The 14,577-nt window shown below is 36.3% G+C and overlaps 1 protein-coding gene across 7 annotated transcripts in view; it reads right to left on the bottom strand.

Annotated features, from left to right (window-relative positions):
* Positions 1 to 14,577, bottom strand: part of LOC148942127 (putative inorganic phosphate cotransporter) — a 200,136-nt gene that overhangs the window by 100,328 nt on the left and 85,231 nt on the right. For 4 of the 7 annotated variants that reach the window (XR_016143194.1, XM_089103446.1, XM_089103448.1 and 1 more), the window contains one exon: positions 996 to 1,228. Coding sequence is in view for 6 of the 7 variants with exons in the window: in XM_089103446.1 (XP_088959572.1) it covers positions 996 to 1,228 (233 nt within the window). In the remaining variant the exon portion in view is untranslated. The remainder of the gene's footprint in view (positions 1 to 995; positions 1,229 to 14,577) is intronic. The other 3 variants (XM_089103447.1, XM_089103449.1, XM_089103451.1) reach the window with 1 other exon arrangement.

The following is a 14,577-nucleotide window of genomic DNA, read 5'->3' as shown; positions in this document are numbered from 1 at the left end:
CAGTAAAATTAGTCAAAAACTGAGTAAAAAATTAGTAACCCCCCCCCCGAAAAAGTCAAAAATTAGTAACCCCCTCCCCCGAAAAAAAATCCTGGATCCGCTCCTGGGTGTATGTATGTGTGTATGTGTGGTGTGTGTATGTGTGTGTATGTGTGTGTATGTATGTGTGTGTATGTGTGGTGTATGTATGTGTGTGTATTTGTTGTGTATGTATGTGTGTGTATGTGTGGTGTATGTATGTGTGTGTATGTGTGTGTATGTATGTGTGTGTATGTGTGGTGTATGTATGTGTGTGTATGTGTGGTGTATGTATGTGTGTGTATGTGTGGTGTATGTATGTGTGGTGTATGTGTGTATGTGTATGTGTGTATGTGTGGTATATGTGTGTATGTGTGGTGTATGTGTATATGTGTGGTGTATGTGTGTATGTGTGTATGTGTGTGTGTGTATGTGTGTATTTATGTGTGTATGTGTGTATGTGTGGTGTATGTGCGTATGTGTGGTGTATGTGTGGTGTATGTGTGGTGTATGTGTGTATGTGTGTATGTGTGGTGTATGTGTGTATGTGTTGTGTATGTGTGCATGTGTGGTGTATGTGTGTATGTGTGGTGTATGTGTGTATGTGTGGTGTATGTGTGTATGTGTGGTGTATGTGTGGTGTATGTGTGTATGTGTGGTGCATGTGTGTATGTGTGGTGTATGTGTATTTGTCTTGTGTATGTGTGTATGTGTGGTGTCTGTGTGTATGTTTGGTGTATGTGTGTAGGTGTGTGTGTATGTGTATATTTGTGGTGTATGTGCGTATGTGTGGTGTATGTGTGTATGTGTGGTGTATGTGTGTATGTGTGGTGTATGTGTGTATGTGTGGTGTATGTGTGTATGTGTGGTGTATGTGTGTATATGTGGTGTATGTGTGTATGTGTGGTGTATGTGTGTATGTGTGGTGTATGTGTGTATGTGTGGAAAAAGTGCCAAATTAAAGTAAAAACAGTTACCGTTCTTGTCTTCATACCAATATGATCTAATATATACTCCTTTTCATCATTACTTATAGCCGGGTGATGTTCAGGTGAGTCAGTAATCTTGGTGTGCCAAAATCCAAACCAAATAAGCCCACTAATTCCGAAAATGTAAAACACAAGAGGCCATCCGTTGTCAATATTTACTTCGCAGAGTAATCCCGAAAGAGGCAAAGCCACCACTGTTCCAAATTGCATTCCTAGAATAGCTATATTACTTAGGGGTTATTTCTATAGAAATTCTTACATACTTCTTTAGCCCTCAGTTTTATAGATCATATACCAGAGAAAACCATTACAGTGATCAGAGCAATGCATGAAAATAACATTGCTGCGGATAAGGTCAGAAATGGGGTTAGTAGCTGTTTTTAGATTCAATCAGGAGTAAAGGAGGGTTGTGTTCTATCCCCATTTGTATGGATCGTTTGTTGGACTGTGTCGAAAGGAATGCAGCAAAAGCATTGGAGAAGTAAACTGAACTTAGATTATGCTGAGGATTTAGGCATCGTAGACGAAAATATTAGTAAAATGAATGAACTTTTGAAGGTTTTTCACGTACAGAGTGCGAGAAAGGGTTTGAAGATTGATGTTAAGAAGATTAAATCGCTAAGGATAAGAATAATTTAAGATACCTTCCCAAAACCCCTATGCCTTCCCAAGGCCAGAACATAAATTGCACTTTACTGAAAAAATATAAATGTTTTTTCTTTTATAACTTTAATAAAGCAAATAATATTAATATTTTGATTACTAAATATCACTATATATATATATATATATATATATATATATATATATATATATATATAATATATATATATATATATAAAATATATATATATATATATATATATATATATATATATATATATATATATATATATATATATATATATATATATATATATATATATATATATATATTAAACTGACAATGCACATTCATTTGTATTTTTTCCGTAAGGTGCAAATTATGTTCTGGCCTTGGGAAGGCATAGGGGTTTTGAGCCCAACTTATGTTAATTTCTTCTCGTTTCAGGTTTGACTCGGTTATTCATTGTAATTTCTGTTAGTTTTGGGTTTCATTTATTTATCGATGCTGAAATGTGGTAGTATCACGCTTGGTAGATTATTTGATTTTATTTTTGCTCATTCTTTGTTTAATGGAGTTCTTTACTTTTCTTTGAAAAACTTATTTTGTGGAAAGTTATTTTAATTAATTTCTGTTCGTTTTACATTGACATTGTCTTTACGGAGAAAAAGAAAATAATGCTTTAAATCTTTTCGTTTTTTTTTGAGACTTCATAGTTTTTAACAACATATACCCTTTTAAAAATCTGGACACAAATAGTAGTGTTTAATTTAGTTTCATACCTCCTCTAGTTGACCTGGAATGGAAAACATGATACCATTCGCAAAAAAATATGTTTACTTTCTTTGATAGCTTGGATACACTTACGCTATTTTGATTAGGTTAAATTTTAAGAGCAGAAGTAGCCCCGAAAGTTTGAACAGATTACCCTCAGTCATTCTTGGGATACTCTTGAGATGCCTTATTGGGAATTAGCATTAACATTGGGAAGCGCATTTCGTTTTAATCTTAAGGCAACATTTAGTTTTTAAAAATAAAGGGCAAATGGGTGGGTGGGGGTGGGAAGGGATTAGTTGCCCTCTAATCACTTTCGACTATTAAAAAGGCCATCAGCCCTTTTCAATTTTCAATCGAATGAGCCCTTTTCGAAGTTCCTACGACAACTGCTTCGATACGAAATGCCCAGGTCTAAACAACAACTAAAAATAATAAATTATACGCACATCGCTCTTTACTATAAAAATGTCAAGCCTTCCAATCACTTTCAACTATTAAAAAGAGCACTAGGCCTTTCAATTTCCAATCGAATGAGCCCTTTTAGAGTTCCTACGACAACGCTTTCTATAAACACCTTATATGCCCGCAGGGCATAAATAAAAACCCTCACCCTAAGAGCTGTTAGGGTGGTTGTCATCGTCTAAGAACTAATTTCCAGAACTTTTAACTACGTTAAACAAAATGGTTGTCTCAAAGTTTTGTTTGGATGTGTTTGGGGAAATGGTGGGCGTGAGAGGGGTATTAGTCGCTCTTCTATAATTTTCAACTATTAAAAAAGGCACTAGTTCTTACAATTTCCAATCAAATGAGCCCTTTTGAAGTTTCTAAGACAACCCATTCAATAAGAACCTTATATGCCCCCTGGGCATAACTTACAACCCTTGCCCTGAGGGTTGGGCGGGGGGGGGGGGGTTTCATCCTCAAAGACCAAATTTCCAGAACTTTCTACTACGTTGAACAAAATGGCCATGTGAAAATTTTGATTGGATGTGTTTGGGGGAATGGTGGGAGTGAGAGGGGAGTTAGTTACCCTCCCATCACTTTTGACTATTAAAAAGGGCACTAGTCCTCTCAATTTCTAATTGAATGAGCCCCTTTTGAAGTTTTTACGACAACTCTATCTATAAAAACCTTATATGCCCCCAGGTCATAACTTACAACCTTTGCCTGGGGGCTCTGGGGGGTTTGTCATCATAATTTCATCTTAAATGATTGCCATAATCGTCATCTTAAATACATAATTTCCAGAACTTTCAACTACGTTGAACAAAATGGCTATCTCTAAACTTTGATTGAATATTTTTGGGGAAATAGTGGGTGTGAGAGGTGGGTTCTCCACTCACGTTCGACTATTAAAAAGGGCAATATCAATTTCCAATCAAATGAGCCCTTTTAGAAATTTCTACAACAACTTTCTATATAAACCTTATATGCCCCAGGGCATAACTTACAACCCTTGCACTGAGGGCTCTGAGGGAGTTATCATCCTAAAAGACCTAAGTTCTAGAACTTTCGACTACGTTGAACGAAATGGATATCTCAAAATTTTTACTGGATGTGTTTGGGAAAATGGTGGGCGTGAGAGGGGGGTTAGTTGCCCTTCAATCACTTTCGAGTATTAAAAAAGGCACTAGCCCTTTCAATTTCACTTTGAATGAGTTTTTTTTTGAACATTCTACAACATCGCTTTCTATAAAAACCTTATATGCCCCCAAGGCATAACTTACAACCCTTGCCCTGAGAGCTGTGGGAGGGGGGGGAGGGGTTGTCATCCTTAAAGACCAAATTTACAAAAATTTCAACTACATTGAATAAAATGGCTATCTAAAAATTTTGATTGGCTGTGTTTGGGGAAAAGATGTGCGTGAGAGGGGGGTTAGTTGCCCTCAAATCACTTCGACTATTAAAAAGGGCACTAGCCCTTTGAATTTCCAATCTAATGGACTCCTTTTCAAGTTTCTAGAATAGATCTTTCAATAAAAACCTTATATGCCCCAGGAGAATAAATTATAACCCTTGCCCTGAAGACTGTGGGGGGGAATGTAGTGCTCAAAGGTATAATTTCCTGAACTTTAAACTGCGTGGAACAAAATTGCTATCTCAAAATTTTAATGGTATGTGTTTAGAGAAATGGTGGGCGTGAAAGGGGTGTTAGTTGCCTTCCAATCACTTTCGACTATCAAAAAGGACACTAGCCATTTCAATTTCCAATCGAATGAGCCCTTTCTGAAGTTTCTATGATAAAACGTTCTATAAAAACCTTATATGCCTCCAGGGCATAACCTACAATCTTTGCTCTGAGGGCTGGGGGGGGGGAGGGCTGTCATCCTTAAAGACCAAATTTCCAGAACTTTAAACTACGTTGAACAGAATGGATATCTTAATTATTTTTTTTTAGAGAGAGAGAGAGAGAGAGAAAAAGGGTTTTATTAAAAAAAATAAAAGATATTAACAACAAAACCCGAAGTTTATTAAACTTGTATGGGCAGACATCACCCTTTACAAAACCCTACATACACAATTACTACCAGCCAGCCTTAGACCCCCCCACCCAAAAAAAAAGGGGGCAAAAAATAATAATAAGAAAACAAATAAATAAAAATAAACGAAATAAATTAATTTCTAAAAATTTCACGACCTAATTGGATACCGAAAACACAAAACTAAAAATCATTCATTCTATTCTACCTCCTCGTCGCCCTCCCAAAAAAAAGTGTCACAATCACTTGAGAGAAAATTCGCCCAGCAAGGATTAAAACTCATATGTAGACAAACACTGTCCTTTTAATTTACTGCGAAATTCATTTAGCTCATCAATTGTTGAAATTGCCTGCGTTAATGGTTCCCACACACCTCAAAATTTTTACTGGATGTGTTTGGGAGAATGGTGGGCGTGAGAGGGGGGTTAGTTGCCCTTCAATCACTTTCGAGTATTAAAAAAGGCACTAGCCCTTTCAATTTGAAATTGAGTTTAAAGTTTTTAAGGATGACAACCCTTTCTATAAAAACCTTATATGCCCCCAAGGCATAACTTACAACCTTTGCCCTGAGGGCTGTGGGTGGGGGGGGGAGGGGTTGTCATCCTTAAAGACCTAATTTCCAAAACTTTAAACTACATTGAATAGAATGGCTATCTAAAAATTTTGATTGTATGTGTTTGGGGAAAATGTGGGTGAGAGAGGGATATTAGTTGCCCTCAAATCACTTTTGAATATTAAAAATAGCACTAGCCCTTTGAATTTCCAATCGAAGGAACCCTTTTTCAAGTTTCTACGACAAAGATTTCAATAAAAACCTTATACGTCCCCAGGGCGTAACTTAAAACTCTTGACCTGAAGACTGTGGGGGGAGTGTACTGCTCAAAGGTATAATTTCCTGAACTTTAAACTGCGTGGAACAAAATTGCTATCTCAAAATTTTAATGGGATATATTTGGAGAAATGGTTGGCGTGGAAGGGGTGTTAGTTGCCTTCCAATCACTTTCGACTATCAAAAAATACACTAGCCATTTCAATTTCTAATCGAATGAGCCCTTTCTGAAGTTTCTATGATAACACGTTCTATAAAAACCTTATATGCCTCCAGGGCATAACCTACAATCTTTGCCCTGAGGCCTGGGGGGGGGGTTGTCATCCTTAGAGACCAAATTTCCAGAACTTTCAACTACGTTGAACAGAATGGATATCTTAATTTATTTTTTTTTTTTAGAGAGAGAGAGAGAGAGAGAGAGAAAAAAGATTTTATAAAAAAAAATTAAACACATTAACAACAAAGCCCGAAGTTTATTAAACTTGTATGGACAGACATCACCCTTTACAAAACCCTACACACACAATTACTACCAGCCATCCTTAGACCCCCCCCCCCTAAAAAAAGGAGGCAAAAAATAATAATAAGAAAATAAATAAATAAAAATAAACGAAATAAATTAATTTCTAAAAATTTCACGACCTAATTGGATACCGAAAACACAAAACTAAAAATCATTTATTCTATTCTACCTCCTCGTCGCCCTCCCCAAAAAAAAGTGTCACAATCATTTGAGAGAAAATTCGCCCAGCAAGGATTAAAACTCATATGTAGACAAACACTGCCCTTTTAATTTACTGCGAAATTAATTTAGCTCATCAATTGTTGAAATTGCCTGCGTTAATGGTTCCCACACCCGAGGGCCAACATGTCTTACGGAAAAAACGAATCGCTTTGTAATAACCTGAGGTCGCTGAACTAGTGTTGATGTTCTAGTCGAGAAGTTATGAAAATTAACACCACTTGTAAACATTTCCCTAAAACACTCAGGTAATAACGCGTGTGTATATTTAAACATAAAAAGAGCATTATAAAAACAGAATAATCCAGCAATCGGTAATATATTTACTTGATTGTATCTATGTCTAACAGACATATTACGATTATCTCCAGTTAAAACACGTAGGGCATTATTTTGTAAACTTCTAAGGGGACGAAGGTGAATTAAAAACGTGCTTGACCACACAAGGCAACCATATAGAAGGTATAGGTGAACAAAAGAAAAATAAAGCAATCTCATTATATCTTTCGGAAAAAAGTGCTTCAGTTTCCTCATCATCCCAACATTTCTTGCAACCTTGCCACTAACACATGAAATGTGCTCTTTGAAGTTAAGGCACTCATCAACAATCACCCCTAGATACTTCGCCGAAACTTCCTGAGGCAGAATATTTTCACCTAACTGTATTTTGTCAATCCAAGGGTAGTAATTGCTACTTCTCCCATACATTACAAAATGGGATTTTGCATGGTTTAGCTGAAGTCTGTTAACCCTCATCCATTTTACAATGTTAAACATGCCAGTCTGATGATTCCGTATAAGCATTTCCCCGGTTTTTGCAGCAACAGTTAGATGCATGTCATCAGCAAAATAAGGCAAAATAGATTTTGATGCTCCAGTATCACAACATTTTAAATCAAAAAACAGTCCATTGATAGCATTTCGCAGGTCATCAATATATATAAGAATTTGTTTGTATTGGATGTGTTTGGAGAAAAGGTAGACGTGAGTTGCCCTCCAATCACTTTTGACTATTAAAAAGGGCACTAGCCCTTTGAATTTCAAATCGAATTGAGCCTTCATAGTTTCTACGACAACACTTTCTATAAAAACCTTATATGCCCCCAGGGCATAACTTAAAACCCTTGCCTTGAGGGTTGTGGGGGAGTGTCCTCCTCAAAACATATTTTCTATCTGGAAATCAACTACGCTGAACAAAATAGCTATCTCAAAATTTGATTGGATCTGTTTGAGGAAATGTGGACGTGGAAGGGGTGTTAGTTGGCTTCCAATCATTTTTGACTATTAAAAAGGGAACAAGCTACTCTAATTTCCAGTCGAATCTGCCCTTTTCGAAGTTTCTACGACAACTCCTTCGAAACGAAGTGCCCTGGTATGGAAGAAGAAAAAAAAAATAACAATGCATTGTGCGAACATCGTTCTTTACTTAGGCAGCGCGATTGCGCTGCCTATGATTTGCCTCCACAACCCATAAAAACTGTTTTCACATGCTAGTGCCTTCAGTTGATCAGGTTAAGCTTCATTTATCGTAGACATAAAAACAGTTTTCACCAATCTGATCTTCCTAATTTCTTTTTACCTCGGCTAATGTTAAAAAGATAGTCCTTACCTACTAAAATACTTTCCATGCAAACTGAATAGCATTTTCAATTAATTTGCAACAACGAAAGCGTTCTCAATTGTTCTGTCAACAATCTTTTTTTTCATTATATTTGAAGAGAGATAGTTGAGATTCCATCTCCTTGTCCCTCAGGTTCAGAACACGGAATCGTTGTACGAATTTAATTTACTCAACGAGTTCACAATTGACTAGGCACTCAGCATAGGGGTCATTTTTCGCTATGTCTCTGACAGCCTTAATCCTATCCCCCCTAAAATTTCAGAGTCCTCTTGTATATTACTTACGAGGGGCGTTCAAAAAGTTCGTAAAACTGCATACAAAACTTTATTCCATAAAAACAAAACCATCACTACTTTTCAATATAGTCTCCCCTAACTTCAAAACACTTAGACCACCGATGCTCAAGTGTCACAATTCCAGCATGGAAGAAGTCTTGTGACTGGGAATTGAACTACTGATCCACGGTGGATATCCACGACGTCCCTCGTAGCATCACAACACCTACTGATTCAACGTAGGATATCCATGAGATAAATATCATCCGTAGAGGTATGCGCTTATCTCCCTCTTTAAGCTCCTGATTAAACTAGACACCACCCCTTCCCATTATTTAAGGGTTTGTAATTCCTTTGTCCACCCTCATTTTGAGTATCTTTGTCCACTTTGATGTCCTGGCATCTCCCAAAAAGAATCAGATAAAATCGAATCCATCAAAACAGGAGTCTTACAAATAATTTTCAAAAAGGGCAAGATCCATACTCCCTTCAACTAAAAAAAAAGCTAGGTTGGTAGCGCTTGAGTGCAGGAGAATTTCATTGTACCTCCATATTAAAAAAAAATGCAATAACAAACCCTAGCACGGAAAACCTTTCTCCCAATAGACCCCCCCCCCCTGTGGGTCCACCCGTCGCGGGTTCTTGCTGAGCCGGTTCCAGCCGTTGATGAAGTCAAACTTCATACATCGTAGATCTAAGAACAGTTCCATCATCACTTTGACTTCTGTATTAGTGATTTGTAAAAATGATTTTTAAAAATTGCTTTTATTAATAGACCCCATGGCTTCTCCTATGGATCTTCTCATGCTTCCTTTTGTTCTTGATTTTCAACTATGAAGTTAGAAAAACTGGAAAAATACACAAGTAACTAATTCGATTAATGATCAGAAAATTATCACAAGACCGGAAGATTTCAAAACCACTTTTTTGTCTTTTTTCTGACTTTGGCTTTGCTTCCTTTAGACGTTCAAACGTCAGTTATCAGCAACTCCTGTATTTCTGCATATAAGTTGGCCTACTTGAGTACTTTCAGCAGCTGCTGATTCCTTTTTCTATTCATTGTGCAACAAAAGTGACCCATCCAACTTTGTCTGGGCGAGCTGACTCTCAATCAGGCATCTCTTCTCAATGCCATTTAAGCCAATTTCTTGCTTCATTAAATATCTTGTTAGTAGTTTATTTTTGTACCCAGTGGCTTATTTTACTTTTGTAGTAACACCTGAAGAGCATTTATTCTTTGCTCGCTGGAAAAAGCTCATCGAGCATTTGCTTTTATTTTTCTGCAAGCTTCCATCGTTTTGCTTCACTATTTTTTTTCCAGCTCTCTCTGATTCTCGACATAACTTTACCAAATTCAAACGACATTCGTGTTTTACAGTCGTTGTTTAGATGAAGTCCTACTTGCTTTTACACCATTCGCAAAAAAAATGTCAATAAGAAGACTTGAACTCGAAACCTCACATTTCGTAGTCTAAGCCCAGAGCATGATACCATGGGGCATTATGGATGTAGCAATATAATACTACCTAAGGGCATGGGGATGAAAAATGGAGACATAAAAATAGTGTTAGTTTTTTGGTTATGGAGAGGGGGCTATAAGCCTCAAATAAAAGGTTTTTGAAAAACGACTATTGCTCTTCTGTACTTTTCGATCTGAGGGCATTTTCGAGAGGTTTTCAGGCGTGTTTTTTTTTCTGGAAGGAAAAGCTCGAGACTATAAATTAATGTTGAGTGAAAACTAAAACAGTTACCACTCCTTTATTTCTTTTAAATGAATTTTTTTAGCACATTTTAGCTACCACTTCAACAATAACATAAGGATTAACTACGCAAGGGTTTGACATCAATCGCTGCTTTCGTGAAGTTAGTAGTCCGTTGAGAGTCAGCTGAGAAAGAAGGTCGAACATCCAGAAACACATATCTAAAAAAAAACGAATATAAAAAAGTACGCCAGATTATGTGACTCCAGAGGCAAAGGACATTAAATCTCCTTGTCCATCATTATAAAGAGGGCGTGGACGCTGTAGCCTTTAAATTATTCTGCAGGATACTAATAGTTACTAGTACACTAGAAACACTTCAGCTGAAGTATTGACATGGCTTAACCATGCAAAAAGGACCTTCTAGGGACGTGAAAGCTGTATTAGCGCCTTTTAGGGGCCTACTCCAGTATAAGGGACTTAATGGACCTTGTGGCAACCCTACAATGCAGATATTCTGGCTTTACTTCTCGTGTTGATGTGTAACCGAATGTAACTTATCATCTTCAAAAGTAGCTCTGTGACTTCTGGCATCAAGCCCCAAAATGCAATAATGGCCTCATACCTGGCACATCCTTTTGTCTCCTAAAAAGTTTTTACCTATAGCTTACTTTCAACCTTTTCTAGGCCCTCATTGTAATAGGTAAAGTTCGCAGTTCCCCAGTTAGGAATGAGGACCTTAAATGAGGACCAAACATATTCTTGACAAGAGTTGAGGATTCAAACGTGTTCAAAGACATTGTTTTCGCGGTGTCTGAGCTAACAAATCTATCGGATTTCACTTTTAAAAATTCTGGTCTAACGAACAAGGACTCCCTAAAAACGTCTGAACATGTTGCTGGCGAAGCTGTGCAATTGAAAGGTTCGCCTCTCCTCACTGAGACTAATATTTGGAACACACTGTACTATGTCATTACCCGAGTCTAAGCCATTCATTCATTTTGATGTAATTTTGAGTTCCACCTTCTAGCTAGTAAGTCTTCATCAATACATTACACGTCAATAACCAGGCACACAAAGCAGGTGATTCTACGAAGACGATTGTCACGAGTTTCATAGCAAACTTTGATATCGGGACAATACACGCCTAAGAGTTGGAGACAAAATTTCTGTCTTTTCTGCAGATCCACTAAAATCTAGCTGTTGTCAGGTCAGGTATCCTGTGCCGTCTAGGAGGACGCAAAAAACATGTCAAATTAGTTATTTATGAGCGGCCTGCAAAATTGTTACGTTGCACTTCTACCTGTTCAATACAGATCCTACAGAAACGTTGCACTTTGAAAACTATAGAAAATCAATTAGAGCCCTTGCCTACCACTGTTTTCATTTAATCTCATCGATAATCACAGCTATCAAAGTATCCCCACCTCTATTCCAACCATGCACAAGAGGGGGAAAGATAGCAGATAAGATATGGCAGAACGCAGCAATCTTTTGAGCAGAATAGGCCAAGTATGGATAATAGTCAGGTGGATTTTCGACAGATTTTGTAACATGTCTAACATTAAAAACAAAAATATTAGTTGGATAACCATAAAAACAAGGCTGATGAGGCACCACTTTTGACTATCATTTAGCGTTTCGGGATGACGTCCGGCGTCAAATTCAAAGCTCTTGACGTATTACAACCTTATTTTTTTGCCTTGCAGAAAGCAGTTTTTTATACTTATTATCTTTCTCATTACAACACTTGGTGATGACGATATGCTTTCGACAACCAAGAAAAATTTAGAGAAAATATCTTCGTTGTCCAGTATTTCAGATTCCTGGAATTTCCACAAGTTTTTGATTGTTTTTTTTTTCTATCAGATATTAACTACATTGGCATTGAAAAGGAGTTTTCAACAGTTTCCTAGGCTTTAGGCTTTTGAATCGTCGTATAAGTCAGCAGAGATAAAGAAAGGGTATCTTCTGGTACCATTCTTCAGAGATCGTCATTTAGGTACACTGACGCTATGATATTTTCCAACTTGAGAAAAATACCATCCGCTTGTCGCAGGAAAAGACGAGACCTGTCAAAGTTGATATCCTAATGGTCACTTCAACCTCTGCCAAATTTGTTGCACGGTTGGGGCTGCTAAGTCACCCCTTTGATCTTCCGTTTGAGCTTATTAGACTATACAGATAATCAGGAACAGAACCTTTTTTGCTTTTCTGAATTGTCCGTGAAACTGAATTACAGGATTCTATAATTGGATTGTCCTAAAGTTCATCAAGCATGTTTATCAAGTTTACAGTATCAACTTTTAATCAACTTTGCATTATGACCCTAGATGAGATTCTGCTATGAGTGGCTAGAGGGCTCAAATCAGATTTTATAATGCCGAGAAGTGCCAGAATCCTTTTGAGTTTACTGTTAAAATTTCGTTTTCCTTTATGTTTGACTCTTAGGAAGCTATTTCAGCAAGCTTACTTAAAGAGGCAATTTTGCAGCATAAACTGTTATGGATCAGGAAACAGGTGTTTTCCCAAGCCTTTGATGTTATATTTTCGTCTCTTAATAAAGTAAAAACGATATGATTTAAGCAGATTCAAACTTGGCTTCTTCACTGAATACTACTTCTTTCAAGAAATTACTTAGAAAAGTTTTCCGAAGAAGTTTTCAAAGAAAAATAAAGAGCCACATTCAACTTAAGACGAGCAAAAATAAATTCCTATAACAATTCAAACTTAGAACAATTAGATTTTAATATTAAAGAGTAAAGGAAACTCAAAACGAACAGAAATTAAATAAAAAATCACAGCAAATAAACATACAACAGGTGCTAATATAAATGAATAAATAAATCATAAAACAAGTAAAGCTTAAATTGATCATTCAAATCAAGCTTAAAACGAAAAGAAATTACTACAAAAAAGATTTTGGCTGTCCCCTCCCTTACGGAAAAAGTACAAAACTTATTGCGTTATTGGTGCTTTAGTGAATTAAATAAAAAAAAACAAGTGTTTTAAACTGAAAGTAAGGAGCGACATTAAAACTTAAAACGAACATAAATTAGTCCGTATATGAAGGGGGCTGTCCCCTCCTCAACGCCTCGCTCTTTACGCTAAAGTTTTTTATTGTTTTAAAAAATAAAGTTGTGAGACAGAGTCAAACTTTAGCGTAAAGAGCGAGGCGTTGAGGAGGGGAACAGCCCCTTTCATATACGAAATAATTTCTGTTCGTTTTAAGTTTTAATGTCGCTCCTTACTTTCAGTTTAAAAAACTAGTTTTTTTATTTAAGTTCTGATCGTTTTTTAGTTAATGCAGCTTTTATTTGGCTCACCGTCATTGAATCGACTATACTGAACAAAATGGCTATCTCCAAATTTTAATTGGATGACTTTGAGAAAAAAATGAGCGTGGGAGGGGGCCTAGTTGCCTTCCATTTTTTTTGTCACTTAAAAAGGGAACTAGAACTTTTATTTTCAGTTCGAATGAGCCCTCATACGATGCTCTAAGACCGCTGGGTCGATAAGATCACCCCTGGGGAAAAGAAAAAAACAAAAAAAAAACAAATAAACATGCATCTGTGATATTTCTTCTAGCAAAAAAATGGAAAATTTCACATTTTTGTAGATAGGAGCTTGAAACCTCTACAGTAGGGTTCTCTGGTACGCTGAATATGATGGTGTGATTTTCATTGAGGTTCTATAACTTTTAGGGGATATTTCCCCCTTTTTTCGAAAATCAGCCAAATTTTCTCAGGCGCATAACTTTTGATAGGTAGGACTAAACTTGATGAAATTTATATATTTGAAATCAGAATCAGAAACAAATTATGTTACGAACTTTTTCTTTTGTACTATTGACAACATTGAAAATAAAATGAAAATTACAGTGAAATGAAATTTTGAACTAATTAGCTTTTAGCAATCAATGTCATCCCCCTCTCCTAAATGTGAAAGTCTAAAGCCTATTGTACTATTTGCATTTTATTGAAAAATATATGTGTCTTGGACAGTCCATGGAAAGAACTAATATAATTAAACTGAATATTTGATATATAATGCTATTAATAGCTGAAAAATCAGGAATTTAAGATTTTACGAAACTGCGATTATTATTTTTTTATTTTAATTCTGTTAGGACAAAGGAAAATTTTTGCTATATAATTTGTTTTCAGTAAATAAAATCGATTTAGAAAGTCATATTTATTTGAAATATGAATTTTTTTTAAGTTGCTAAGTTTGCTCGCCGTACGAATTGCTTTCAATAAAGCGAAGTGACTTTTTTTACAAGACGTTGGGGACGATAGTCGTACCCCAGTTTGCGGTAAATTATGTTTGTTTGCAGCTTAACGTGATTATTTATTGTAATTTCTGTTCGTGTTGTATTTCACTTATATGTTGACAGTGATTTATGTTCGTTTTACCATTGAATTATTAATTGACTTTATTTTCGCTCATCTCAGGTTCAATACAGTTCTTTATTTTTATTCAAAAAACTTCTTCTGTGGAATTTTTTTTTAAATTAATGCAAGAAAACACTGCCTACAGCCT

This window comes from Artemia sp. Qi Xiang Cuo, chromosome 17, assembly GCF_049724085.1.
Source record: "Artemia sp. Qi Xiang Cuo chromosome 17, ASM4972408v1, whole genome shotgun sequence".
NCBI classification, from domain to species: Eukaryota; Metazoa; Arthropoda; class Branchiopoda; order Anostraca; family Artemiidae; genus Artemia; species Artemia sp. Qi Xiang Cuo.
The sequence above is the reverse complement of the archived record's forward strand: the minus strand, read 5'-3'. Positions and strand labels throughout refer to the sequence as shown.